The sequence below is a fragment of the Narcine bancroftii genome, chromosome 2 (assembly GCF_036971445.1).
Source record: "Narcine bancroftii isolate sNarBan1 chromosome 2, sNarBan1.hap1, whole genome shotgun sequence".
Taxonomy (NCBI): domain Eukaryota; kingdom Metazoa; phylum Chordata; class Chondrichthyes; order Torpediniformes; family Narcinidae; genus Narcine; species Narcine bancroftii.
The window spans coordinates 253,799,183-253,826,735 of NC_091470.1; the positions used below are offsets into that span (position 1 = coordinate 253,799,183).

Sequence of the window (27,553 nt, forward strand, 5' to 3'; positions counted from 1 at the left end):
AAATAAAATTCCACTTCAGAATAACCATTAAGAAATCTCTTCAAGAGATGTTACTCGAGCTCTTGCTCCAATTGAATGCGGGCTTCTTTAGCCTAGGATCTGTAAACTGCACGAAACTGATCAGCAAATATCCCTTCCTCTGGTGCCTTGAAGGGGTTGGACATTGGTAATGAACACAGCTTAGTGACTGAGCTTTGAGGTGGTCCTGCACCCGCGTGCTTAAAGAAGCTGAGACAGGGTGCTCATTCCCACGGACCCCGACGAAAAACATTCGCATCAGCGCTTGTCCTGAAGATGCCTCCTCCTTGTGCGAGGAGGGCACGGCGGCTCCAACCCACCATGGGTCCCATGGGCAAGGCGGCGGGAGCTGAGCTCTCGGGCGGAGCCGCCCCTCTCGCTCAGCCGGCTCCTGGCCAATCACGTGTCCCAGTGATTGTCGGGCGGCTGCCACGTTTCATCCAGTGGGAGCAGCGCTCACTCAGAGGTGGCACAATGGCCGATGCGGCGCTGGAGTTGGCGTCCCTGAAGAAGACGTTGGGGTTGACGGTAAGTTTGGGCGATGCCTTCGCGAGGGGAGGTGGATCTCCGGCGCTGTCGACCTGTCTCAAACGCACCCCACCTTCCACCTCCCACCTCGTGTACCCTTTCCTACGTCGCAGTCTGCTTCCCAACACGTCGTCTTCCGGGGTCAATTTGTCCCCTTCATCACCCCTGTATCCCATCCATTTAGTCATCTGGCCCCGTTCTTCCGCCCTTCTCTTCTGTCATCATCCTCTTCCCCCTCTCCATTTTCCCGTCTGTCATCAACCTCTTTCCCCTCTTCATTTTCCCTTCTGTCATCAGCCTCTTCCCCCTCTCCATTTTCCCGTCTGTCATCATCCTCTTCCCCCTCTCCATTTTCCCGTCTGTCATCAACCTCTTCCCCCTCTTCATTTTCCCTTCTGTCATCAGCCTCTTCCCCCTCTCCATTTTCCCTTCTGTCATCAGCCTCTTCCCCCTCTCCGTTTTCCCTTCTGTCATCAGCCTCTTCCCCCTCTCCATTTTCCCTTCTGTCATTAGCCTCTTCCCCCTCTCCATTTTACCTTCTGTCATCAGCCTCTTCCCCCTCTCCGTTTTCCCGTCTGTCATCAGCCTCTTCCCCCTCTCCATTTCCCTTCTGTCATCAGCCTCTTCCCCCTCTCCATTTTCCCTTCTGTCATCAGCCGCTTCCCCCTCTCTGTTTTCCCTTCTGTCATCAGCCTCTTCCCCCTCTCCATTTTCCCTTCTGTCATCAGCCGCTTCCCCCTCTCTGTTTTCCCTTCTGTCATCAGCCTCTTCCCCCTCTCCATTTTCCCTTCTGTCATCACCCTCTTCCCCCTCTCCATTTTCCCTTCTGTCATCAGCCTCTTCCCACTCTCCGTTTTCCCTTCTGTCATCAGCCTCTTCCCCCTCTCCGTTTTCCCTTCTGTCATCAGCCTCTTCCCCCTCTCCATTTTCCCTTCTGTCAACAGCCTCTTCCCCCTCTCCGATTTCCCGTCTGTCAACAGCCTCTTCCCCCTCTCCATTTTCCCGTCTGTCAACAGCCTCTTCCCCCTCTCCATTTTCCCTTCTGTCATCAGCCTCTTCCCCCTCTCCGTTTTCCATTCTGTCATCAGCCTCTTCCCCCTCTCCGTTTTCCCGTCTGTCAACAGCCTCTTCCCCCTCTCCGTTTTCCCGACTGTCATCAGCCTCTTCCCCCTTTCCGTTTTCCCGTCTGTCATCAGCCTCTTCCCCCTCACCGTTTTCCCTTCTCTCATCAGCCTCTTCCCCCTCTCCGTTTTCCCTTCTGTCATCAGCCTCTTCCCCCTCTCCGTTTTCCCTTCTCTCATCAGCCTCTTCCCCCTCTCCGTTTTCCCGTCTGTCATCAGCCTCTTCCCCCTCACCGTTTTCCCGTCTGTCAACAGCCTCATCCCCCTCTCCATTTTCCCGTCTGTCAACAGCCTCTTCCCCCTCTCCGATTTCCCATCTGTCAACAGCCTCTTCCCCCTCACCATTTTCCCTTCTGTCATCAGCCTCTTCCCCCTCTCCGTTTTCCCGTCTGTCATCAACCTCTTCCCCCTCTCCGATTTCTCCTCTGTCATCAGCCTCTTCCCCCTCTCCATTTTCCCCTCTGTAATCAACCTCTTCCCCCTCTCCATTTTCCGCTCTGTCGTCGGCCTCCTCCCCCGTCTGTCGTCGGCCTCCTCCCCCGTCTGTCGTCGGCCTCCTCCCCCGTCTGTCGTCGGCCTCCTCCCCCGTCTGTCGTCGGCCTCTTCCCCCTCACCGTTTTCCCTTCTCTCATCAGCCTCTTCCCCTCTCCGTTTTCCCTTCTGTCATCAGCCTCTTCCCCCTCTCCATTTTCCCTTCTGTCATCAGCCTCTTCCCCCTCTCCGTTTTCCCGTCTGTCATCATCCTCTTCCCCCTCTCCATTTTCCCGTCTGTCATCAACCTCTTTCCCCTCTTCATTTTCCCTTCTGTCATCAGCCTCTTCCCCCTCTCCATTTTCCCGTCTGTCATCATCCTCTTCCCCCTCTCCATTTTCCCGTCTGTCATCAACCTCTTCCCCCTCTTCATTTTCCCTTCTGTCATCAGCCTCTTCCCCCTCTCCATTTTCCCTTCTGTCATCAGCCTCTTCCCCCTCTCCGTTTTCCCGTCTGTCATCAGCCTCTTCCCCCTCTCCATTTTCCCGTCTGTCATCAACCTCTTCCCCTCTTCATTTTCCCTTCTGTCATCAGCCTCTTCCCCCTCTCCATTTTCCCTTCTGTCATCAGCCTCTTCCCCCTCTCCGTTTTCCCGTCTGTCATCAACCTCTTCCCCCTCTCCGATTTCTCCTCTGTCATCAGCCTCTTCCCCCTCTCCATTTTCCCCTCTGTAATCAACCTCTTCCCCCTCTCCATTTTCCGCTCTGTCGTCGGCCTCCTCCCCCGTCTGTCGTCGGCCTCCTCCCCCGTCTGTCGTCGGCCTCCTCCCCCGTCTGTCGTCGGCCTCCTCCCCCGTCTGTCGTCGGCCTCCTCCCCCGTCTGTCGTCGGCCTCCTCCCCCGTCTGTCGTCGGCCTCCTCCCCCGTCTGTCGTCGGCCTCCTCCCCCGTCTGTCGTCGGCCTCCTCCCCCCACCCTCCATTTTCCCTTCTGTCATCGGCCTCTTCCCCCCTCTCCGTTTTCCCTTCTGTCATCGGCCTCTTCCCCCCTCTCCGTTTTCCCTTCTGTCATCGGCCTCTTCCCCCTCTCCATTTTCCCGTCTGTCAACAGCCTCTTCCCCCTCTCCATTTTCCCGTCTGTCAACAGCCTCTTCCTCCTCTCCATTTTCCCGTCTGTCATCAGCCTCTTCCCCCTCTCCATTTTCCCGTCTGTCATCAGCCTCTTCCCCCTCTCCAATTTCCCGTCTGTCAACAGCCTCTTCCCCCTCACCATTTTCCCTTCTGTCATCAGCCTCTTCCCCCTCTCCGCTTTCCCGTCTGTCATCAACCTCTTCCCCCTCTCTGATTTCTCCTCTGTCATCAGCCTCTTCCCCCTCTCCATTTTCCCCTCTGTAATCAACCTCTTCCCCCTCTCCATTTTCCGCTCTGTCGTCGGCCTCCTCCCCCGTCTGTCGTCGGCCTCCTCCCCCGTCTGTCGTCGGCCTCCTCCCCCGTCTGTCGTCGACCTCCTCCCCCCACCCTCCATTTTCCCTTCTGTCATCGGCCTCTTCCCCCCTCTCCGTTTTCCCTTCTGTCATCGGCCTCTTCCCCCCTCTCCGTTTTCCCTTCTGTCATCTGCCTCTTCCCCCCTCTCCGTTTTCCCTTCTGTCATCGGCCTCTTCCCCCTCTCCATTTTCCCGTCTGTCAACAGCCTCTTCCCCCTCTCCATTTTCCCGTCTGTCAACAGCCTCTTCCTTCTCTCCATTTTCCCGTCTGTCATCAGCCTCTTCCCCCTCTCCATTTTCCCGTCTGTCATCAGCCTCTTCCCCCTCTCCAATTTCCCGTCTGTCAACAGCCTCTTCCCCCTCACCATTTTCCCTTCTGTCATCAGCCTCTTCCCCCTCTCCGTTTTCCCGTCTGTCATCAACCTCTTCCCCCTCTCCGATTTCTCCTCTGTCATCAGCCTCTTCCCCCTCTCCATTTTCCCCTCTGTAATCAACCTCTTCCCCCTCTCCATTTTACGCTCTGTCGTCGGCCTCCTCCCCCGTCTGTCGTCGGCCTCCTCCCCCGTCTGTTGTCGGCCTCCTCCCCCGTCTGTCGTCGGCCTCCTCCCCCGTCTGTCGTCGACCTCCTCCCCCCACCCTCCATTTTCCCTTCTGTCATCGGCCTCTTCCCCCCTCTCCATTTTCCCTTCTGTCATCGGCCTCTTCCCCCCTCTCCATTTTCCCTTCTGTCATCGGCCTCTTCCCCCTCTCCATTTTCCCGTCTGTGAACAGCCTCTTCCCCCTCTCCATTTTCCCGTCTGTCAACAGCCTCTTCCTCCTCTCCATTTTCCCGTCTGTCATCAGCCTCTTCCCCCTCTCCGTTTTCCCGTCTGTCATCAGCCTCTTCCCCCTCTCCGTTTTCCCGTCTGTCATCAGCCTCTTCCCCCTCTCCGTTTTCCCGTCTGTCATCAGCCTCTTCCCCCTCTCCGTTTTCCCTTCTGTCATCAGCCTCTTCCCCCTCTCCGTTTTCCCTTCTGTCATCAGCCTCTTCCCCCCCTCTCCATTTTCCCGTCTGTCATCAACCTCTTCCCCCTCTTCATTTTCCCTTCTGTCATCAGCCTCTTCCCCCTCTCCATTTTCCCTTCTGTCATCAGCCTCTTCCCCCTCTCCGTTTTCCCGTCTGTCATCAGCCTCTTCCCCCTCTCCGTTTTCCCTTCTGTCATCAGCCTCTTCCCCCTCTCCATTTTCCATTCTATCATCACCCTCTTCCCCCTCTTCATTTTCCCTTCTGTCATCAGCCTCTTCCCCCTCTCCATTTTCCCTTCTGTCATCATCCTCTTCCCCCTCTCCATTTTCCCGTCTGTCATCAACCTCTTCCCCCTCTTCATTTTCCCTTCTGTCATCAGCCTCTTCCCCCTCTCCATTTTCCCTTCTGTCATCAGCCTCTTCCCCCTCTCCGTTTTCCCGTCTGTCATCAGCCTCTTCCCCCTCTCCATTTTCCCTTCTGTCATCAGCCTCTTCCCCCTCTCCATTTTCCCTTCTATCATCACCCTCTTCCCCCTCTCCATTTTCCCTTCTGTCATTAGCCTCTTCCCCCTCTCCGTTTTCCCTTCTGTCATCAGCCTCTTCCCCCTCTCCGTTTTCCCTCTGTCATCAGCCTCTTCCCCCTCTCCGTTTTCCCTTCTGTCATCAGCCTCTTCCCCCTCTCCGTTTTACCTTCTGTCATCAGCCTCTTCCCCCTCTCCGTTTTCCCGTCTGTCATCAGCCTCTTCCCCCTCTCCATTTCCCTTCTGTCATCAGCCTCTTCCCCCTCTCCATTTTCCCTTCTGTCATCAGCCTCTTCCCCCTCTCCATTTTCCCTTCTGTCATCACCCTCTTCCCCCTCTCCATTTTCCCTTCTGTCATCACCCTCTTCCCCCTCTGCATTTTCCCTTCTGTCATCAGCCTCTTCCCCCTCTCCGTTTTCCCTTCTGTCATCAGCCTCTTCCCCCTCTCCGTTTTCCCTTCTGTCATCAGCCTCTTCCCCCTCCCCGTTTTCCCTTCTGTCATCAGCCTCTTCCCCCTCTCCGTTTTCCCTTCTGTCATCAGCCTCTTCCCCCTCTCCGTTTTCCCGTCTGTCAACAGCCTCTTCCCCCTCTCCGTTTTCCCTTCTGTCATCAGCCTCTTTCCCCTCTCCGTTTTCCATTCTGTCATCAGCCTCTTCCCCCTCTCCGTTTTCCCGTCTGTCAACAGCCTCTTCCCTCTCTCCGTTTTCCCGATTGTCATCAGCCTCTTCCCCCTTTCCGTTTTCCCGTCTGTCATCAGCCTCTTCCCCCTCACCGTTTTCCCTTCTCTCATCAGCCTCTTCCCCCTCTCCGTTTTCCCTTCTCTCATCAGCATCTTCCCCCTATCCGTTTTCCCGTCTGTCATCAGCCTCTTCCCCCTCACCGTTTTCCCGTCTGTCAACAGCCTCTTCCCCCTCTCCGTTTTCCCGTCTGTCAACAGCCTCTTCCCCCTCTCCGATTTCCCGTCTGTCAACAGCCTCTTCCCCCTCACCATTTTCCCTTCTGTCATCAGCCTCTTCCCCCTCTCTGATTTCTCCTCTGTCATCGGCCTCTTCCCCCTCTCCATTTTCCGCTCTGTCGTCGGCCTCCTCCCCCGTCTGTCGTCGGCCTCCTCCCCCGTCTGTCGTCGGCCTCCTCCCCCGTCTGTCGTCGGCCTCCTCCCCCGTCTGTCGTCGGCCTCCTCCCCCGTCTGTCGTCGGCCTCCTCCCCCGTCTGTCGTCGGCCTCCTCCCCCGTCTGTCGTCGGCCTACTCCCCCGTCTGTCGTCGGCCTCCTCCCCCGTCTGTCGTCGGCCTCCTCCCCCGTCTGTCGTCGGCCTCCTCCCCCGTCTGTCGTCGGCCTCCTCCCCCGTCTGTCGTCGGCCTCCTCCCCCGTCTGTCGTCGGCCTCCTCCCCCGTCTGTCGTCGGCCTCCTCCCCCGTCTGTCGTCGGCCTCCTCCCCCGTCTGTCGTCGGCCTCCTCCCCCGTCTGTCGTCGGCCTCCTCCCCCGTCTGTCGTCGGCCTCCTCCCCCGTCTGTCGTCGGCCTCCTCCCCCGTCTGTCGTCGGCCTCCTCCCCCGTCTGTCGTCGGCCTCCTCCCCCGTCTGTCGTCGGCCTCCTCCCCCGTCTGTCGTCGGCCTCCTCCCCCGTCTGTCGTCGGCCTCCTCCCCCTTCTGTCGTCGGCCTCCTCCCCCGTCTGTCGTCGGCCTCCTCCCCCGTCTGTCGTCGGCCTCCTCCCCCGTCTGTCGTCGGCCTCCTCCCCCGTCTGTCGTCGGCCTCCTCCCCCGTCTGTCGTCGGCCTCCTCCCCCGTCTGTCGTCGGCCTCCTCCCCCGTCTGTCGTCGGCCTCCTCCCCCGTCTGTCGTCGGCCTCCTCCCCCGTCTGTCGTCGGCCTCCTCCCCCGTCTGTCGTCGGCCTCCTCCCCCGTCTGTCGTCGGCCTCCTCCCCCGTCTGTCGTCGGCCTCCTCCCCCGTCTGTCGTCGGCCTCCTCCCCCGTCTGTCGTCGGCCTCCTCCCCCGTCTGTCGTCGGCCTCTTCCCCCCTCTCCGTTTTCCCGTCTGTCGTCGGCCTCTTCCCCCTCTCCGTTTTCCCGTCTGTCGTCGGCCTCTTCCCCCTCTCCGTTTTCCCTTCTGTCGTCGGCCTCTTCCCCCTCTCTGTTTTCCTCTCTCTGTTTCACTTCCGTCATCAACCTCTTCCCCCTCTGTTTTCCCTGTTGTCATCAACCTCTTCCCCTCCCCTTTTTCCTTAACCCACATCTCGCCCCTTCCTTTTTTCCCTTCACTGCATCTCTCCCCTCCCCGTTTTCCCTTCACCCGCATCTTCCCCCTCCCCGTTTTCCCTTCACCCGCATCTTCCCCCTCCCCGTTTTCCCTTAACCCGCATCTTCCCCCTCCCCGTTTTCCCTTCACCCGCATCTTCCCCCTCCCCGTTTTCCCTTCACCCGCATCTTCTCCTCCCCGTTTTCCCTTCACCCGCATCTTCCCCTCCCCGTTTTCCCTTCACCCGCATCTTCCCCTCCCCGTTTTCCCTTCACCCGCATCTTCCCCTCCCCGTTTTCCCTTCACCCGCATCTTCCCCTCCCCGTTTTCCCTTCACCCGCATCTTCCCCTCCCCGTTTTCCCTTCACCCGCATCTTCCCCCTCCCCGTTTTCCCTTCACGTGCATATTCCCTCTCTCCGTTTTCCCTGCACCCGCCTCTCCCCCCTCCATTTTCCCTTCACCCGCCTCTCCCCTTTCCATTTTTCCTGCACCCGCCTCTCACCCTCCCCGTTTTCCCTTGTGTAATTTACCTCTTTTTCCCTCCCTGTTTTCATTTCTATCACCCATCTCCTCTCCACTCCCTGTTTTCCCTCTTACGTACAGTTATTCCTCCTTTTGTTCTGCCACCCAATTCTGTCCCCATCATCTGATCTGTCACCTTTTTCCTCTTTTTGTTATGTCACTTTTGGAATGCCCATCCTTTCCTTTCAGTCTCCTGTCTCCCCATCCATTCTCTCACCTGTTCTCCCTTTCTCCCTTCCTGACCTTAGTGGTTTTCTAGAATTGCAAATTGAAAGAATCTTGGTGATATAAAGTTTTGTGTTGGATGAAGACACAGGGAGAATGTAGAAACTCCTTTAACCCTGGTCCTGATCATTAGCACTGTAAAGACATTGCACAACATGATATGCCAACTGTGCCACCCTATTTAGTTTTCACTATCATATAAACATGTGCCAGTTAAGTTAATTATACAAGACAGACTGTGGCCTTTTACCCAAGCAGTATTAGAGCAATGGTGAATGATTGCTTGAGCTGTGAGACAGTGGCTCAACGTCTGTACCTCTGCGTCATTCCTTGCTTGATTATTGTTATTAGAATTTATACAATAAAGAAGCATCTTGACCTGAAACGTCAACTGTCCTTTAGCATCCATAGATGCTTTATAATCCACTGAGTTCTTTCAGTAGTTTACTTTTTTTTTGCTCTAGATTTCAGCTTTTGCTGTCTGTGTCTCCATCAAATTTGTGATTAATTTGTCTTGTTTCATCTACTTGTCTATGCTAGGGTTTCAGCAAATTGATCTTCCCCATGTGAAATTGCCATTTGAACTTCCTTTTCAAAAAATGAAGCCAGTTGCGATGATGGTTTTTGATTTCCCAAGAATGAAATACAGAACAACTTCAATTATCCAAAATTGGATTCTCCGAAATCCTCATTTATACAATTTTTTTTTTTTAATTTCCGATAAATGAGGATATCTGAAACAAATCAGAAATCCTCATTTATCCAAAAAATTTTCACGGGATGTCAGGCAGCTGGTGGCAATGGAGAAGTCGGGTAATTGGAGTTGTACAATATGTGAAAAATGCTTTTACACTTTATCATGCCAGTTGCTTTCTTCCAGTAAACCTCTACCTAGAAATTTTGATAAATAGATGCAGAGAAGAGGAAAGATTTCATTTGTTGATTTGTGTCAACTTGATTGTTTTCTGTTTGTCCAGTGATTTAAACCTGATGGTGCCAATTCACAAATTAAATGCAGCTTGTTGCATTAGGCGACCAAATCGAAAGGATTAATTGGATAACTAAACTATCTGATCCATAAGACATTATCCATCATCGATTATTATTTATAAAACAGATATCTTTTGCAATGTGCTGTAGGAACCTGGTTTGTAAAGTACACTTTTTGACTTTCAGGTTCCAGAGCTGCAAACAAATACTAATTATGAAGGATTGACAACCATTGCATCTCATCTCGTAAAAGTGGCCAAAAAGGAGCAGCTTTTGGGGACAACACCTGAAAAGAGCGCTTTAGTTCAGCAGTGGCTTGAATATAGAGTGACTCAAATAGATAGGCGTAACAATCAAGATGATAAACGGGTCATTTTAAAGGTATGGGTTAACTGAATGAAAAATTTACTGACTATCTCTTCATTTTTAAAGACATATTGCTCTGTGTCTCATTGATGAGTTTCATGTAATTTGTCCCCAGGAGATCAAGATCTGAAGTAATTGAGTAATGGTCTCAAGCTTAATCTGAGTTCATTTTTTTGTGTCCTCCTATTTGTATTGTAATTTTTTTACATAAATAGGCTCTTTTTGTTGTCTGTTGTCATGCTGGACACAGCCAAGAAAGACTCAGCCACCACATTGAAAGTCGTTAACGACTGTTTTTATTCAAATTCAGCGCGCGCCCCTTTAAGGGCAGCATGAGCTCAGTCACCTCGTGCATTGTGACATCATAATCGCTGCCCCAGGTGCGCACTGGGCAGGGAGAAATCCTGACAGCGACATCTTCCCATGGCTGCCTCGCTACGTGGCGTTACACGCAGGGCCAGTTTGCCATGAGAGAGTGCGCTGCCACACAACCCCTCCCCCCCCGAAACCAGCTATGCATCCTGCCGTTTGGGCGGGTGGTACCGGCGTTTGGGCATGGCCGTCTGCACCGGCCATGATAGGTCTAAGTGTGCCGCCTTTAAAAAGTCCACGGTGAAAAGTTCGTCTTTATCCCCTACATTAAAAGTGGAAGTCCTGCCGGACCATTGGAGGACTTTGTATGGACCTTTATATGGGCATTGTAAAGGTGCCGTATGTGAGCCCTGCAAATGAATATGAATTCCGCTGAGTCCAGCTGTTTGGAACGATGTGTCTGCCGGATGCCATGATGCGAGGGAGGCGGGGTGGGGGGGGGGCTAGCGAGAATAGTTTCTTACGGGGATCTGCCAAAAGGTTTGCGTGCTTGGATGTGATGTTGGGCTCCAGGCCAAAGAACTCATCGGGCAGCGAGAGTGGAGCGCTGTAGACCAGTTCCATAGGAGACGTCTGTAGGTCCTTCTTGGGTGCTGTTCTGATGCTGAGAAGGACCCAGGACAGTTCGTCTGCCCAGCCTGGGCCGGTGAAGTGAGCCATAAGGGTGGATTTCATATGACAATGAAACCTCACCACCAAACCATTTGCTTGCAGGTGGCAGGCTGTGGTGTGGTGGAGTTTAACCCCTAGGAGGTTTGGCAGCTGAGCCCAGAGCGTGGAGATGAACTGGGCACCCCTGTCACTGGTGATGTTCGCCAGGACTCCAAACCTAGTGATTCAATGACTGACTAGGTTCCTGGCGCACATCTCTGTGGAAGCCTCTTTGATGGGAATGGCCTCCAGCCATCTCGTGGTCCAATCGACTATTGTGAGAAGGTAGCGCGCTTCTCTGGACACCGGCAGGGGGCCTACGATGTCAACATGGATGAGCTGAAATCTTCGCACCGCTGAGTCGAATTGATGGATTGGGACCTGCGTATGCTGGTGGACCTTGAAGGCCTAGTGCAGTTCCTCGCCATCTCGGCCACCTCCTTTTTGAGCCCGTGCCACACAAACTGCTCTGCCACCATTCGCACCGAAGTTTTCATCGAGGGATGGGCTAGGTCGTGGACTAAGCTGAAAACCCTCGACCTCCACTGCGGTGGGACTACTGGGCATGGCGAGCTGGTGAAGACGTCACAGAGCAGCATGTCTGGGCTGTTGGACATCTGAATGTCCTGGAGCTTGAGGCCAGAGATGGCAGTCCCGAGAGCCTGCATCTCTGTGTCCAACTTCTGGGCCTGTGCCAACTGTGTGTAGTCAAGGCCAGGGGCAAGAGCATTGATCGCCGGATGAGAGAGTGCATCCGCCACAACGTTGTCTTTGCCTGCCCTGTCCCGGATGTCAGTGGTGAACTCCGACACATAGGAGAGGTGGGGTTGCTGGTGAGCCAACCACGGATTTTTGACCATCGCAAGTGCCTGTGTGAGGGGCTTGTAGTCCGTGAACACTGTGAAGGGCCTGCCCTCCAGAAAGTATCGAAAGTGCTGGGAGCTCCCCGTTGAAAGTGCTGTACTTGAGCACTGGTGAGTGCAGCTGTTTGCTAAAGAAGGCCAGTGGGCGCCACTGTCTGTTGAGCCACTGCTCGAGTATGCCCCCTACCACTGTGGCTGAGGCATCCACCGACTGCGCCATGTGTGCCTCCGGGCGTGGGTGCACCAGTAGAGTTGCATTGGCAAGGGCCTCCTTTGTTGCGGCAAAAGTGGTCTCTGCCTACTCCGACCAGGTCAGGACTTTCTCCTTAGCGGCGATCAACACGAACAGCGTTCGCATGGTGCAGGTGGTGCCGGGGATGAACCGATGATTAAAAATTCACCATCCCCATGAACTCCTGCAGGCCCTTGAGGGTGGTTGGCTTGGGGAACCGCTGGACAGTCGCAACCTTCTCTGGCGCCGGGTCAGTGCCTGCTGCCGAGATGGTGTGCCCCAGGAACTGCAGCTTCTGCTTGCCAAACTGACACTTAGCTACGCTGTCCTTGAGGCCAAACTCCTCCAATCGTGCAATCAGGGTACGGAGGTGGGCCTTGTTCTCTTCGCGGTTCAGGCTGGCGATTAAGAATATCGTCCAGGTAGATAAACACAAAGTCCAAGTCCCTAACCATTGTGTCCATGAGGTGCTGAAAAGTCTGGGTCACGTTCTTGAGGCCAAAAGGCATTCGCAGGAATTCAAAGGGGGTGATGATCACAGTCTTGCCGATATCCTCGGGGTGGTCTGGGATCTGATGATACCCCACACCAGATCGACCTTGGAGAAGACTTGCGTGCTGTGGAGATTGGCCAAGAAGTCTTGAATGTGTGGAACCAGGTACCTGTCCTGTGTGGTCGAGTCGTTCAAACGCCGGTAATTGCCGCTGGGTCTCCAGCCCTTGGAAGATTTGTGGACCATGTGGAGAGGGGGTGCCCAGGTGCTGTCCAAGTGACATCCCCATCCCCAACTCCTGCAGCATGGAAAATTCCTCTTTTGCCAGCTGCAGCTTCTCAGGCGGAAGTCATCTGGGCTTGGCGTGCAGCGGGGGGCCCTGCGTGGAGATGTGGTGGTATGCCCCGTGCTGGGATAAGGTGGCGCTAAATGGTGGTTGAAGGATGGCAGGGAACTCATGGAGTATGTTTGAATACTCATCCCTGGAAGTGGTGATGGCGGCGATCTTGGGCCTGCAGGCATTCGTGGCACCTAGGCGCACCAAATGGAAGGTGTGAGTGTTGATCAGCCTCTTGCCCTTCATGTCGACCAACAGTCCGTGTGCCTTCAGGAAGTCAGTCCCAAACAACGCAGTACCCACTGAAGCTAACTGAATTTATCTTTCCCGATCTGGATTTGTGCCCTTCGGGTACCGAAGGTCTTGATGGCGGAACCGTTGGCTGCCTCCAGGGTGGGACCACGAGATCGAGTGCGTGTCGAGGGCGGTTGAGGGCAGGACACTCGGCTCCGCTCTTGTGTCCACCTGGAAATGTCAGCCGGTGGACATGTTGGTAACGTGAAGGAAGCTGTCCACGTGGCCAGCTGTTGCAGCTATAAACTGTGGCCAGACGGGTCGTTTCACCTGGTAGTCACATGGTTGTCAGCGCTTACGAGCTTGCGCTCCCAGCGCTGATGGTAAAAGCACCAGGTGGAATGGTGCTTCTCCGGCTTGTGCTTTGGGGAGTGTTGCGGCCGGCTGGCTCTTGGTTGCATAACGTGACTGAGGGCTACTTCATTCTCCCTCTTGGTGCGCCAGAGGGTGTCTGCTCTGGCTGCGACTCAGCGTGGATCCGTGAAGTCCTCATCTGACAGGAGTAGTTGGATGTATATCCCCGGGCATCTGCTCAAGGAAGATCTGACGGAATAGGAAACAAGGTTTTTGATCCTCCTCCAGTGCCAATATCTAGTCCATTAGGGCTGATGGTCTGCGGTCCCCAAGCCCGTCGAGGTGCAGGAGCCTGGAGGCACGCTGCTGAGGGGAAAGCCCAAAAGTGCCAAGGAGCAGGTTCTTGAGGGCAGGATATTTACCCTCGGCCAGTGGGTTGTGTATTAGATTGTCCACCCTGGCTGCCGTTACTTCGTCCAGCACGCTCATGACATGGTGGCATCTGCTGAAATGTTCCTCAGTTGAAACTGCGCCTCCACCTGCCCGAACCACGTACATGGGCGATGGGTCCAGAAGGGGGGGGGAGTTTGATGGCAACTGCATTGATCTCTGCCGGATCCATATTCTTGAGACCAGAGAGGTGTCTGGGCTCAACGGGGTCACCAGTGTAGTGCTGGACACAGCCAAGAAAGACTCAGCCACCCCAATGAAAGTCGTTAATGACTTTTAATTCAAATTCAGCACGGGCCCCTTTAAGGGCAGCATGAGCTCAGTCACCTGGTGCATTGTGACATCATAATCGCTGCCCCAGGCACGCGCTGGGCAGGAGACTCGAGGCAGGGAGAAAACCCTGACAGTGACATCTTCCCATGTGGGGCTGGTTCGCCATGAGAGAGTACGCTGCCACACTGTCTCCTTTTTTTCAGTGTTGTTTCTCATGAATTAATTCCATAAATGACACCTGATGTTATAGTTAAGACTTATAAGAACTATTGTTTTCTTTTGCAAAAGCCTCACCCAGAATTTCTCTAGCTTTCAATACTTGGAATCTGTATCTACATGGAAAAGGTATGGGATTAGTTGTTCAATACGCTTGTTAAAACTTTCCAACCAATACTAAACATACATCATGATTATTAATATCCACAAGTGTTATGATCACATTGCTATTGTTTAATCTCTTCCTGTCGAAGATTGTCTGTTTATGTATGGTGATGTTATTTAGGACAAACAGTTCAGCAGTAACTCAACATTGAAAAAACTCTATACTTCATAGTTTCAATTGAGAAAGTGCAAGTAACCTGTGCCTTTGGTCTGAAACAGGCCAAGTAAAGATTTTGTGGTTAGTTACTACTTCAACAAAAAACCAAATGATTTTCAGGGCACAATTTTTTTTTTCATTGTGAGATTTTCTATTCATCTTTGGGAGAAGAGAACAATTTCATTGCATTTCAAAGGAGTTATTCCATATAAACTTAAGATTGTGTCTGTTGGCTTCCTGTTATTACAGTTATTGTCAACTTAACAGAAATATTAGGGCAGCAAAGCAAAATCACAGTGCTATTATATAGCTCCAGTGACCCAGGTTTGATTTTTTTTTCCTTGGGATGCTGTCTAAGTTGATTGTGCACATTCTTCCTGGTTTCCTCTTGGTGTTCTAACTGCCTCCCACATCCTATAATTCTGGTTGGTGACTGTAAATAACCCCTATGATAGGTACCATGTAATAGTCAATACAGTGTAAAAGTTGACCCCCTATTTTTGGACCAAAAATCAGGTATTTTCCATATATCACATGTAAAAGTTGACCCCCTCTCCCCCCACTTATTTTTGGCCCCTGCTGCCTGCTCTCCATAGCTCACGACACCCTGACCACGGACTCTCGCCTTGGCCCCAGCCACCTGTCCGTCCAAGCTCCCATTGCCCGAACGACACCGGTACTTACCACAGTCAAAAGGAGTATGCAAGTAATAGTTAACCCCTAAATTTTACCTTAAAATTTGATGCACAAAATTAAACAACTGCACACGTATATATGGTAAATGGTATGAGAGTCAGAGGAGAAAAGGGGAAGCAGATGGGAGTGAGAGAGAATGGGTAGGGAACTGGAAATGACTAGTCAAATGATCTTTTCCTCTGTTGCATGTAAATAGTATGACAAATATTTCAATGTTTGGAAATGTCTATACATTGAGTATAATTTGATATATTGGATTTTGATTTGAAAAGAGAATTGCAGGATCTTGTTCATATTTTCTATGTAAATAAGCATGACGTTGTTGAACTCTGGAAAAGGAATATACTGCATTTACAGTAAAATTTCCATTATCCAGCACCTATATGGGCCATGGATAATGCCGAACTAATACACCTGCATTAAGACTGCACTGTTTAAAAGTCAAAAGATGGTGCAAAATGTAAAGACATTTGAAAAAATCAGTATTGTAGTATGTTGACTTTAATCAAGTAATTCCATAACTGACAAAATTTATTTATATTCAAGCCCCAGTTGCTGCAACAGTGTTGTGCTAAATTAACACCCCCTCCCACCAAGTTTACAGATAAAGCCTTACTAATATACCTAATAATAAAGATATAGACTTTTACTAGACAGGGACAGGGAGAAATCTTAGGATAGTCACCCTAGTGGTGAGCAGCATTGACCGGGTCTTCATCCTGGTGTCTCAGTCGGACCCTCGGTGCATTCCAACTCCCCTCCAAGGAAGTTTCCCTGTCAGACCCTCGGTGCATTCCAACTCCCCTCCAAGGAAGTTTCCCTGTCAGACCCTCGGTGCATTCCAACTCCCCTCCAAGGAAGTTTCCCAGTCAGACCCTCTGTGCATTCCAACTCCCCTCCAAGGAAGTTTCCCAGTCAGACCCTCGGTGCATTCTAACACCCCTCCAAGGAAGTTTCCCTGTCAGACCCTCGGTGCATTCTAACACCCCTCCAAGGAAGTTTCCCTGTCAGACCCTTGGTGCATCTTTCCCGCGCTGACAACCTGACTCCCCTCCACACCAGTGTCCCGGTCAGGCCCTCAACGCAACCCCACTCACCTCCACGCCAGTGTCCCGGTCAAACCTTTGGTGCACTTTCCTTTAAGTTTGAACTCCATTCATAAACAACATTATCTAACAGTGTGACCGTCATAATTGAGCCCCCTCCCCCAAGTTTACAGATAAAGCTGTACTAATATACTTAATAATATCCTAATAAAGATAAAGCCTCTTTTACAATTTTAAACAAATCTTTATTTATTCCTATTTCTTTATTTTCTCTACTTTTTTGCTTGTTGTTTGAGTTTGCACTTGATTGAGTGCTACATAATGGGGATTTTACTCTTTTTTTCTGCTTGAGTGCCATGTCTATAATGATTGTTATTTTCTAGTTATGGATTGAGTTAAAATAGTTCAATGGTCGAATTACAGACAAAACAATCATATGCAATTTCCAGATCATTGTGCTATCCAAAACCACCAAGAGAACAAATCATTAAATACAAACAAACTTTCCATGTCTATTTTGGGAGTGGTTTTCTGAGTACAATTTATCATCTGCTTACAATTAAACTAGTCACCTTTACTGTATAACATTCAAAAGGGTGTTAAGTCTGAGTGATTTTAATTAAAATACTTCCAGAATAGACTGCAACCTACAGTTCGCAATATATGGTTCATTTAGATGCCTATTAATTTAAGGAGCGATTCCATTTTGCACAATTGCACCATTCTGTTTTTACTGGCATGAATGCTGTTTGCATTAGAAACTAGCTGCAATTTTATTAAAGCAGTCATTTTCAATATCAGAAGCCTAATGGCAGTATAGACTGGTCTTTATTTAACCCAAGTATAATAGTTTTGTGCAGACTCCCTTCACAATGTTTTTTTCTTGCAGGAACTTGATTGCTATCTTGAAGATAAAGTTTACATGGCAGGAAACAGCTTCACTTTAGCAGATATCATGTTGTACAATGGTCTTCATCCTATTATGGTGAGTGATATGTAGATCCTTAAGAAATTAGACTCTTGCATTCAACTGGGTAGGATATATGGTTTCTGTTTAACTTGTGTAGAAGGTTGTTAATTCCAACAAAGCACCAATGTTTATATAACTTTTTTTCAGGAGATATTATAAAGGTTATAGAAGCTTGTGCTTACAAGGAATAAAAGTATCAGGGTTGGGGAGGGAGCACTGTCTTTTCTGTGGAATTTTTTTTTAACTTGAATTCAAGCAGGTTAATCCTTTCTTTCTTTCTTTTTCAATCTTTTTATTATTATTATAATTTATAAACACATACAGTTCAAAGAGTTATAAAAAATACATAGTAAGTAATGAATTAATACAGAGATATTAAGCAATAATATTACAGAATAAAAATATATCATAAAAAAAATTTTAGATCAGTTTAGGGTGTGAACTATCTCTAACAAAAAAAGATATAATTAATAACAATATATGAAAAAAGAGAAAAAAAACCCCAAAAAAGAAGAAAAAACAAATCTGAATTAAAAAAAACTTTTAAAAAAGAAACCTACAGATATAGCTAAACCACGCCGATCACTCCGATCTCATCTTACAGCCCAATTATCATACATAATCATAGAAAGAAAACGGAGCCAGATCAACTCACCACAAATGAAAATATTGAATAAATGGTCGCCAGGTTAACTCAAACTTAGAAGGGGATTCATAGACAGAGTTTCTAATTTTCTCTAAATTTAAACATAGTATAGTTTGGGTAAACCATTGGAAAACAGTGGGAGGATTAACCTCTTTCCAATTCAATAGTATAGATCTTCTAGCCATTAGTGTAAGAAAAGCAATCATACGATCCGCAGGAAGAGATAAATAAGTCAAATCTATCATAGGTAATCCAAAAATTGCAGTAATGGGATGTGGTTGTAAATCAATATTCAAAACAGTAGATATAATGGAAAAAATTTCCTTCCAATAATTCTGTAAAGAGGGACAGGACCAAAACATATGTGTAAGGGAAGCTATTTCCAATTGACATTTATCACATATAGGATCGATATGAGAATAAAAGCGATGGAGTTTATCTTTAGACATATGAGCTCTATGAACAACTTTAAACTGTATTAGTGAATATTTTGCACATAGAGAAGAAGAGTTTACCAGTCGCAGAATTTTATTCCAATTTTCATTAGAAATATGAAGGTTGAGTTCTCTTTCCCAATCATTTTTAAACTTTTCAAAAGTCCCAGAATTTATTTTTGTAATTATATTATATAATTTAGATATCACACCTTTTGGAGGGAATTTTGAATATAGTATATCCTCTAAAACAGTCGTAGTCTCCCGATTGGGAAAAGAGGGTAAAGTCGAAACTAAGAAACTCCTAATCTGCAAATATCGAAAGAAATGAGATCGAGGTAAATCATATTTCATGGATAATTGTTCAAATGACATGAAAGAGTTATCCAAGAATAAATCTGAAAAGCATGTTATACCTTTAACTTTCCCGAGTAAATAAGCTTGATCAATAAGAGAGGGATGAAAAAGGAAATTTAGTACAATAGGAGTTTCCAAGATAAAATGACTTGGGCCAAAAAATCTCCGGAATTGAAACCATATACGTAGTGTATGTTTAGCCATTGGATTATCAATTTGTTTATATAATTTAGTAAGAGTAAAAGGGAGAGCAGCTCCCAAAATAGAGCTAATTGAAAAATTTTGTATCGGTTTAATTTCTAAATTTACCCAATGGGGATTTAGAGATAATTCTGAATAATTCAACCAATACCTTAAGTAACTAATATTAATTGCCCAGTAATAAATTCTAAAGTTGGGTAATGCCAACCCTCCCTCTAGTTTAGATTTCTGTAAATATTTTTTCCCCAATCTAGGATTCTTGTTTTGCCAGATATACGAGGACAATTTAGAATCGACCTTATCAAAAAAAGATTTAGGAACAAAAATAGGTATAGCTTGGAATATATATAAAAATTTAGGTAAGATCATCATCTTAATAGCATTAATTCGGCCTATCATGGATAGGGATAATGGTGACCAATTGGTAAGTAAACTGCCGATCAGGTCCAATAGAGGGAAAAAATTAGTCCTAAACAAATCTTTATGTTTTTTAGTAATCTTAATCCCTAAATATATAAAATGGTCTCTAGCTATTTTAAAAGGTAAACTATCATAAATAGGAACCCATCCATTAAAAGGGAATAATTCACTTTTATTTAAGTTCAGTTTATATCCCGAAAAATTACTAAATTGGGCTAATAAAGATAAAACTGCAGGAATAGAATTTTCAGGATTGGAAATATATAACAATAAATCATCTGCATATAGTGATACTTTATGAATATCCCTGCAACGAATAATACCAGTAATATTGGGTGCTTCTCTGATAGCAATTGCCAAAGGTTCTAAAGCTAAGTTAAATAATAAAGGGGTAAGGGGGCACCTTTGCCTGGTGCCCCGAAATAATCGAAAATATGGCGATCTTTGGGTATTAGTAAAAACCGAGGCAACTGGGGAATTATAAAGAAGTTTAATCCAAGATATAAATATCGGACTAAAATTAAATTTTTCAAGAACTGTAAATAAATAAGGCCATTCTACTCTATTGAAGGCCTTTTCAGCATCTAGTGAAATAACACGTTCTGAAGACTTATGTGAAGGAGTGTAAATAATATTCATCAATCTTCTAATATTAAAGGAGGAATAACGATTTTTAATGAATCCAGTCTGGTCTTCAGAGATAATATATGGTAATATCTTCTCTAGCCTTGTCGCTAGAATTTTAGAGAAGATCTTAGAATCAACATTCAACAAAGAAATAGGTCTATAAGAAGAACATTCGGTCGGGACTTTATTTTTTTTCAAGATTAGAGAAATCGTAGCTCTGTAAAATGATTGTGGTAGTTTACCCAATGTGATAGATTCATCAAACATCTTAATCAGCCAGGGAGAGATAGTAGAAGAAAAAGCTTTATAAAATTCCACAGAATATCCATCGGGACCTGGTGCTTTCCCCGAGTTCAGTGAGAAAATAGTATTATTGATCTCCGAATCTGTAATGGGTTTACTTAATTCTAAGTTATCTTGAGGTAATACTTTTGGGAGTTTCAAATGTTCTAAAAAATTAAACATATTACTAAGGTCTTGAGGGGATTCTGTACTATATAAGGATGTATAAAAATTTTGGAAAGATTGATTTATCTCTTCCTGGTTAACAGTCAGTTCTCCATTCTGTTTGCGAATCTCCACAATTTGGCGTCGGTTAATCCTGAATGAATCTCTTAATCTGGTGCTTTGTTCAGCTAGTGGAGACCAGGGCTTGGTCCTGACTTAGGGTCTTGTCTTTATAGAGTTTGCAGATTCTCCCTGTAAGCAAGTGGGTTTGCTCGATCTTCTCTGGTTTCCTCCCACATCCCAAAGGCATGTGGTGTTTAGTTAATTAGACACCAAATTGCTCCTCGTTTGCAGGTGAGGAATAGAAAATGGAGGGAGTTGAAGGGACTTGAGTAAGATAAAAACAGGAATAATGTAAAATTAGTGTTAAGGGTCAGCATGAGTGGTTGAAGCACCTGCTTCCATGCTCTATATCTTTATCTAAACGTAAGTTCACATGTGTCAAAACCTAGAGGACTCAGGTTTGAGATGAGAAGAGGTTTGGAGGTGATCTGAGGAATTTCTTGCACCTGGAGGGCGATTAGTAACGGGAGCACATTTCCTGAACAGACTGGAATTGATGCTCACAACATTTAACAAGTATCTTAACAAGCAATTGAATTGCAATGGTGTAGAAGGCCACAGATTAAGGGCTGGTAAATGGGATTAGTGTGGATGGATTGGCATGGACATGATGAGCTGAAGAGCCTGTTTCTGTGCTGTATGGCACTATGATATGATTACACTGCATACACATAACTGACGTTAATGTTCAACAGTATGCACTGAGAAATGACTGATTATAAAGAAATACAGTGGAATCCCCATTATCTGGCATCTATGGGAATGTCAGGTGTGCTACTTTTCTGGTTGACTGAGACTCACTCTTCCAATGCCTAATACATGGACATTAAGAATACACTGTTTAAAGGATAAGACTGTGCAAAATGATTTTTTTTTTAATCAGTATTGTCTTTAATTATGTAAAGTTCACTTTGATCAAGTATTCCCATAACTTACAAAATTTAAATTTGAATCCCAGTTGCTGGTGCTGTAACAGCGGCCATCATGATTAAACTCCACCCCCAAGTTTACAGATAAAGCCTTACTAATATACCTAATACGTCTCAGTGCTCCCCTGTAGGGTCCATCCGCCCAGTCTTATTTACTCAAAATTATTTATTTATTTGCTCAATTTTTTTTTGCCAGTTGTTTGAGTTTCTGGTTGATTGAATTCCAGACAATGGGGATTCTAGTAACAAAAAAAGCATATACTGTAAACCTGAAACAAAAATAGAAAATACTGGAAGCATTTATCAGGCCAAGAGCATCAGTGAGGGAAACAATGTCCGGAAGAAATTATTTCTTGTTTCTTTCCAATCCACCAAAGAAAGAAGAAAAATACAATAAAAGGAATGGATTTAATTTGATACAAATAATCAATTTTTTTTCCATTTGTATGGTAACCCACGTTACACATTACCCACATTACACATTACCCACACTGCATTACATTCAATGCATATCATAAAACTGCAAAAGAGTTGATGATATGTGATTATGGTCTCAAGAATAGAACACTTTGAAATCCAGAAAAGGGATTGTTTAGAAGTTTTCTGAAAATGTTGTGAAGATCTATTCCTTACTCTACTAACGTATTGTTTTGAATGTGTTAGTATTCAGTTGAAAGCAGCATTGGTGGGTGAGCTACGTGGGTGATGGAGATTTACAGAAAGTTCCACTGTTTAACACTAACGTACTATTTATTCATGTATTGAATTTTTGAGTTGTGCTGGGAGATAGCCACTAATTAATTCCCTTTAGAAATCAGCCATTTGCTCTCTGGAAGTCTGGAACTTCTGCTGGTAAACACTGAGATCCAGACTTTCTTGGAGCCAAATTCCATTCTACAGTACATGTCTCACAGCTGCACTGCTGAATTCTCTGTCTGAGCCCAGCAGCAGAGCAGTGATCCCCTGAAGAAGATTGGGATGCACTTTGCCCAAAGCCCTCAGCATTACACCAAGATGGAGTAACTGCCTAATTTGAAATTGTTTCTTCTACATTACGTTTCCCCATATCCAAAATGTTTAGGACCAGACGTTTTTCGGTTATTGGGGTTTTTTTTTTCAGTTATTGGAATAATGGCTTTAAGCATCTCAATAATATCAGCAGAATATTTGTAACAATGGTTAAACAGCCACAGAAAAAGGCAAGATTTTCGAGCATGAAATAATGTTTAATAGATACCAAAAAACAACTTGATCTCTGCTTACAAAATAAGATAAAGGCTTGAGCAAGTCAGGTGCTAATTTATTTCAACTTGTGACGTCATGTCAGCGCCACAAAAAAGCAGTTTTTGGATCTGTTTGGTATTCAGAACTTCGGATATGGGGAAACGTACTGTATTTATTTTTGCAGCTTTCCCTTCTGAATGCACAAAATTGCCTTGTTCTTCACTCATGACATTAATCCTTTTCTGAGAACATAGGAAAAATAATTGTTGGTAAGTATTTCAATCGCAAGCAAACCAAATCCTGTCTTCAATTGAGCAACCTCTTAGAGATCACAAGATAATCTTTGGAGCCAAGCTTTCAGCTGTGTTCTTCCTAGTGAACTCCAAGGTTAAAGAAATGTCAGTGACTTCAACATTTTTGCTATATACAAGATCAATTTATTTCTCTTGATCATATTCCCAGCAGTTATCAATGCAGTATAGGTATCAAAGCTGTGGTATGCCTCATCTGTGAGGCATGATAATTATTTCACTTGAACTGTATTTCCTCTTTAATGTGAGAGATTAACTAAATCCTTGATCTCTGTTCTTGGCTTCTTTTAAATGTCCATTTCCAGGCTGCACTAACTCATGAAGATAGAGAGAAATATGTGAATGTGTCACGATGGTTCAACCACATCCAGCATTATCCTGGCGTCCGACAACATTCTCCTGTTATCATCTTTGTAAAAAATAGGCTCTATCCTACTGTCCACTAGAAAAGCTGCACTACAAATGGGGTTGTATCTGAGCATCTTGTCAGGATTGAAATAGTCAAGGTTGGCACAGGTGAGAACAAGTGAACTCTTTCGTCTGCTTCGTTTTCTTTTTTGGTGACAGTGTATCCCTCAGCAACTTTTTAAGTTCTATTGTTTTGTGAATTCGATCCATGAAAAGTTGCAGTCTGTCTTGCACATTTTTCCTACTGTGGAACAATTTGTTTTGTCACATGTTCAGAATTGCTTTTAAGAGTTTTCAGCACAGAAACAGGCCATTTTAGCTGCCCATCCATTTCAGCATTGATGCTCCATTTAGGCCTTCCTCCACCCTTAATCAACTTAATCCTCCTTAACTGATCGCTCCATAACTATCTCTGTTGTTTGGTTTATTGCCTCTTGTGGTGACTGAGTCCACATTTTTTGTGCTCCTACCATAATTCCCAACTTCATTTCTGAGCGATGTCTTCATTTGACTAATTTGAGTTTTACTTTTTCCCACAAATGGAAGCATTTGCCCTAATGCCCTCTCATTCTGACCTATTTGCTCATCCCTCAGCTAATCCAAGGAGGAAGCCCAGACTATATATCATTTACTGTGAGGTTGAACCTCATATTTCTGGTTAGTCCTTGTAAATTTGTCATTTGTATGTTTTGAACAGATGTACTTGCAATTCTCTACATTTAGTCTAGCAAAGGTTCATTGAAGGTTTATAATTTCTCCACTTTTCAATTTTATTTCTCTAATGTAAATCTAAATATCCAATCTTTTTGATTCATTTTTACTGTAAGATCCTTTCTTTTTCTCTCTATCCCATTTTAATTTTATTTACCCAACATCTTTCCTTTTAACAAAATTTGGTCGTGGAACATGTTTTATTTCCAATCAGATATTTCCATTTAAGATGTTGCATGAGCTGGAATTGTCAGCCTGCTTGTTTGGTTTACCAGGATTCATGTAATCCCTAAAGGAATCTTAAATAATGGAAATTAAACTAAACTTAATTATAAGCATTTGGAGTGAACAATGTGGTATACTGTCTGCGTGATACTTTAATCTTCAACCATCTTTCCCACTTGTGATGAATACTATGGTGACTTTACGGAAAATATATGTCCACTTTTACATATCTCAACCAGCTACTGTTTCTTTTCATGTGAAATGTGGTTCAGAAAAGAAGTTCTGTAACCTACTTGCTTCAAGTGGTTTGGTGCTTTAAAATTGTTTACATTTTTAATTTTTATGATTATGTAAAAAGTGCCAATTCCAAAAGAACCTTGTCAGAGAGCCAGCAACATTGGACTGTGAAGATCCCTGACTTGTGACTGCGCCATTTTTACACTGGCCTCCACTTAAATTTAATGACCATTTTACATTGTATGATTAGTATTTATTGGTGGGTGCCTTCAATTAATTCTCTAAGGTATATTGTAATAAATAAATCATAAATTTAAATTGATTTTGCCTCAATGTGTCTCTATATGAATTGTATCTCGCAACACTCCAAACCTGGGAATACGTGTTTGAAATTTGTTTTCAATGAAGGTACCTTTTGAAATTAAAAATCCTATCTGACCAGTTTTGATTTTGCAAATTCCTAATTCCTTGTGTCATTTCACTGGAAAACTAAGATGAGAAATACTAAAATGATTCATTTTGACAGAAACAACAGAAAATCAGATCTTTTAAAAGTCGAGGAACAGTACTTGGGAGTTCTTGTGGTTGATTCTTAGAGGGTTAATGCACAGGCCAAGCACAGAAACCTCCTCACCATGACTATGACCATGTTTTTACCCATCGACATTAATCCATTTGCCTTCATTAGAACTGTATCTTTCTGTGCCTTGCCTATTTGGGCAGCACAGTTAGCGCAAAACTGCTACATTGCCAGCTATTGGGACCGGGGTTCGAATCCCGTACTGTCTGTAAGGAGTTTGTACATTCTCCCTGTGTCTGCATAGGTTTTCCCCAAGGACTCTGGTTTCCACTCACCATTTGAAACAAACCGGGAGACGTAGATCACTTGGGTGTAATTGGGCAACACATTTATGGGCGGAAATGGCCGTACTGTATGTCTAAATTTGGGCATGGCAGAGTTACCACTAATTGGGAGTACAAAAAATAAACTATACATTGTAAATGTAAACAAATAAAAGAACTATAAACAGATAATGAATGTAAACAAACTGCAATACAGAGAGAACAAAAGAAAATCAGTAAAGTGCACAAGTAAAAGTCCTTAAATAACATCTGATTGATGTTGTCATTGAGGAGTCTGATGGTGGCTGTTCCTGAAGCTGGTGATGTGAGTCTTGTGGCACCTATTATCTCTTTCCTGATGGCACCAATGAGAACAGAGCAAGTGCTGGGTGGTGTGGGTCTTTGATGATTGCTACTGCTCTCCCAACAGCAGCGTTCTCTGTAGATGTACTCAATATTGGGGAGGATTTTGCCTGTGATTTCCTGGGCTGGTGTCCACTACCTGATGGAGGGCTTTATTCTTTGGGGTATTGGTGTCCCCATACCAGACAATGATCCAACCGGTCAGAACACTTTCCAACACGCCTCTGTAGAAATTTGTCATACCAAACCTCCGCAAATTCCTGAGGAAGTAGAGGCACTGACGTGCTTTCTTCACAATGCCATTGGTGTGTTGGGTCCATGAAAGATCCTCTAAGATAGTGACTCCCAAGAAATTAAATTTGCTCACCCTCTCCATCTCTGATCCTCAATGATCACTGGATTATATACCTCTGGCTTTCCTGAAGTCAACAATCAGCTCCTTAGTTTTGGTGACATTGAGTGCAAGGTTGTTGTTGGAGCACCGTTCAGCCAAGTTTTCAACCTCCATCCTGTATGGTGACTCATCCCATTCCTTTATACATGGCATCACTGGCAAATTTGTAGACTGTGCTATTGTAATACTGAGCCACACATTTGTAGGTGTAAAGTGAGTAGAGCAGGAAGCTCAGAACAGAGCCCTGTGGTGCTCTAGTACTGATGGAGATTATGGAGAAGTTCTTACCAATCTTCACTGATAGTGGTCTAGAGGTGAGGAAATCCATGATCCAATTACACAGTGGAGTGTTAACTCCCAGGCTTTGTAGTTTGCTAATCAGTTTTGAGGGGATGATGGTGTTAAATGCCGAACTGTAGCCGAGAAAGAACATTCTGACGTATGTATCTTTACTGTCCATGTTTTCCAGGACTTTGTGTAGAGCCAGTGAGATGGCATCTGCCGTAGACCTGTTACTACGATAGGCAAATTGGAATCTATCCATGTCACTGCTCAGACAGGAGCTATTATGTTTCATCACCAGCCTTTCAAAACACCATCACTGTTGATGTACATGCCTCTGGTTGATAGTCATTAAGGCAGGTACCTACATTCAATCAGGATTTGCTCTAAGGCAGTAGAGCAGGAGGTCGACATAACTCCAATGTTCATGCACCACCCAGTATTAATGAAAGAGCACACACTGCCTCCTCTCCCTTTTCCAGAATTTGAGTCCGATACAGTCTATGGATGGTGAAACTGTCTGGTCAGATAGCGGGGTCTGGTGTGTTCTCTGTTAGCCAGGTCTTGGTTCAGCAAACAATTGAGATTTGTCTTACTTCTCTGATAAAATAGCCTTGCCCTCAGGTTGTCAAGTTCATTCTCCAGTGACTGGATATTTGCCAGTAATATGGATGTTAAGGGAAGTGTCAGACCCCTCCACTTCAGCCTTGTTTGGATCCTGGCCATCACTCCATGTTTCTGACCTGGGAGTGGACGTGACATAGGTGGAAGAATAGAACCCTTAGAGGGGATAGGGGATGAAGAGGTGTAGTCAAGTTAACTGTAAGTTGGTAGGTTTGTAGAGAATACCCTTTACTCTTCCTATAAAAGCTGCGTGACCTGCTGAGTTTCTCCTGCAGTTTTGTGCATTGCACTTTTATAAATGGCTGGGATGGAAATCACAGGGTCATCAATAAACATTGAATTAAGAACTAAACTCTGAAGTTCCCTCTCTCCTCTAAAAAGCTGCAGATATCCCACTGTAATTGAAAGGTCACATGACATCTCTGGCAGGCAAGAGATCAGAAGTGAGCTCACCTGCTAATCAATGGTGAGATTTGCCCACCTGCAAGGCTGATGTGTGATTGGCCCTTGCATCTGACGTGTTATTAGTCCTCTCGGTGCTTTTCACAGGTCAGTGGACAGGACCTGAAATGAAAGAGCTGACATGTGGAGCTCTCTTTTGTTGCTCCCTACAGTGATTTATTTGGCTCTGTGAGTGTTTGCTCTTTTTGTGAATTTCTCTGTGTGTAAATAAAGACCACTGTGTGTTAATAACACATGTCCAGCCTTGATTCTCTTTGAATCTGTCAAACCTATTCTGAGCACAACATTTGGCACTGTGA

At 46.1% G+C, this 27,553-nt stretch overlaps 1 protein-coding gene across 1 annotated transcript; it reads left to right on the forward strand.

The window, feature by feature from the left end:
• Positions 1-441: 441 nt before the first annotated feature.
• On the forward strand, positions 442-24,608 carry eef1e1 (eukaryotic translation elongation factor 1 epsilon 1). The gene is made up of 4 exons (XM_069920855.1): positions 442-546; positions 9,298-9,492; positions 16,906-17,001; positions 23,011-24,608. The coding sequence occupies exons 1-4, from the start codon at positions 493-495 to the stop codon at positions 23,149-23,151; spliced, it is 486 nt and encodes a 161-aa protein (XP_069776956.1). The 5' UTR covers positions 442-492; the 3' UTR covers positions 23,152-24,608.
• Positions 24,609-27,553: the final 2,945 nt, after the last annotated feature.

Excerpts from the sequence above, each read along its gene's own strand:
- eef1e1 (XM_069920855.1), top strand. The coding sequence starts at position 493 with ATGGCCGATGCGGCGCTGGAGTTGGCGTCCCTGAAGAAGACGTTGGGG. Across the intron at positions 547-9,297 it reads AGAAGACGTTGGGGTTGACG|GTTCCAGAGCTGCAAACAAA; the intron begins GTAAGTTTGGGC and ends TTTGACTTTCAG. Across the intron at positions 17,002-23,010 it reads ATGGTCTTCATCCTATTATG|GCTGCACTAACTCATGAAGA; the intron begins GTGAGTGATATG and ends GTCCATTTCCAG.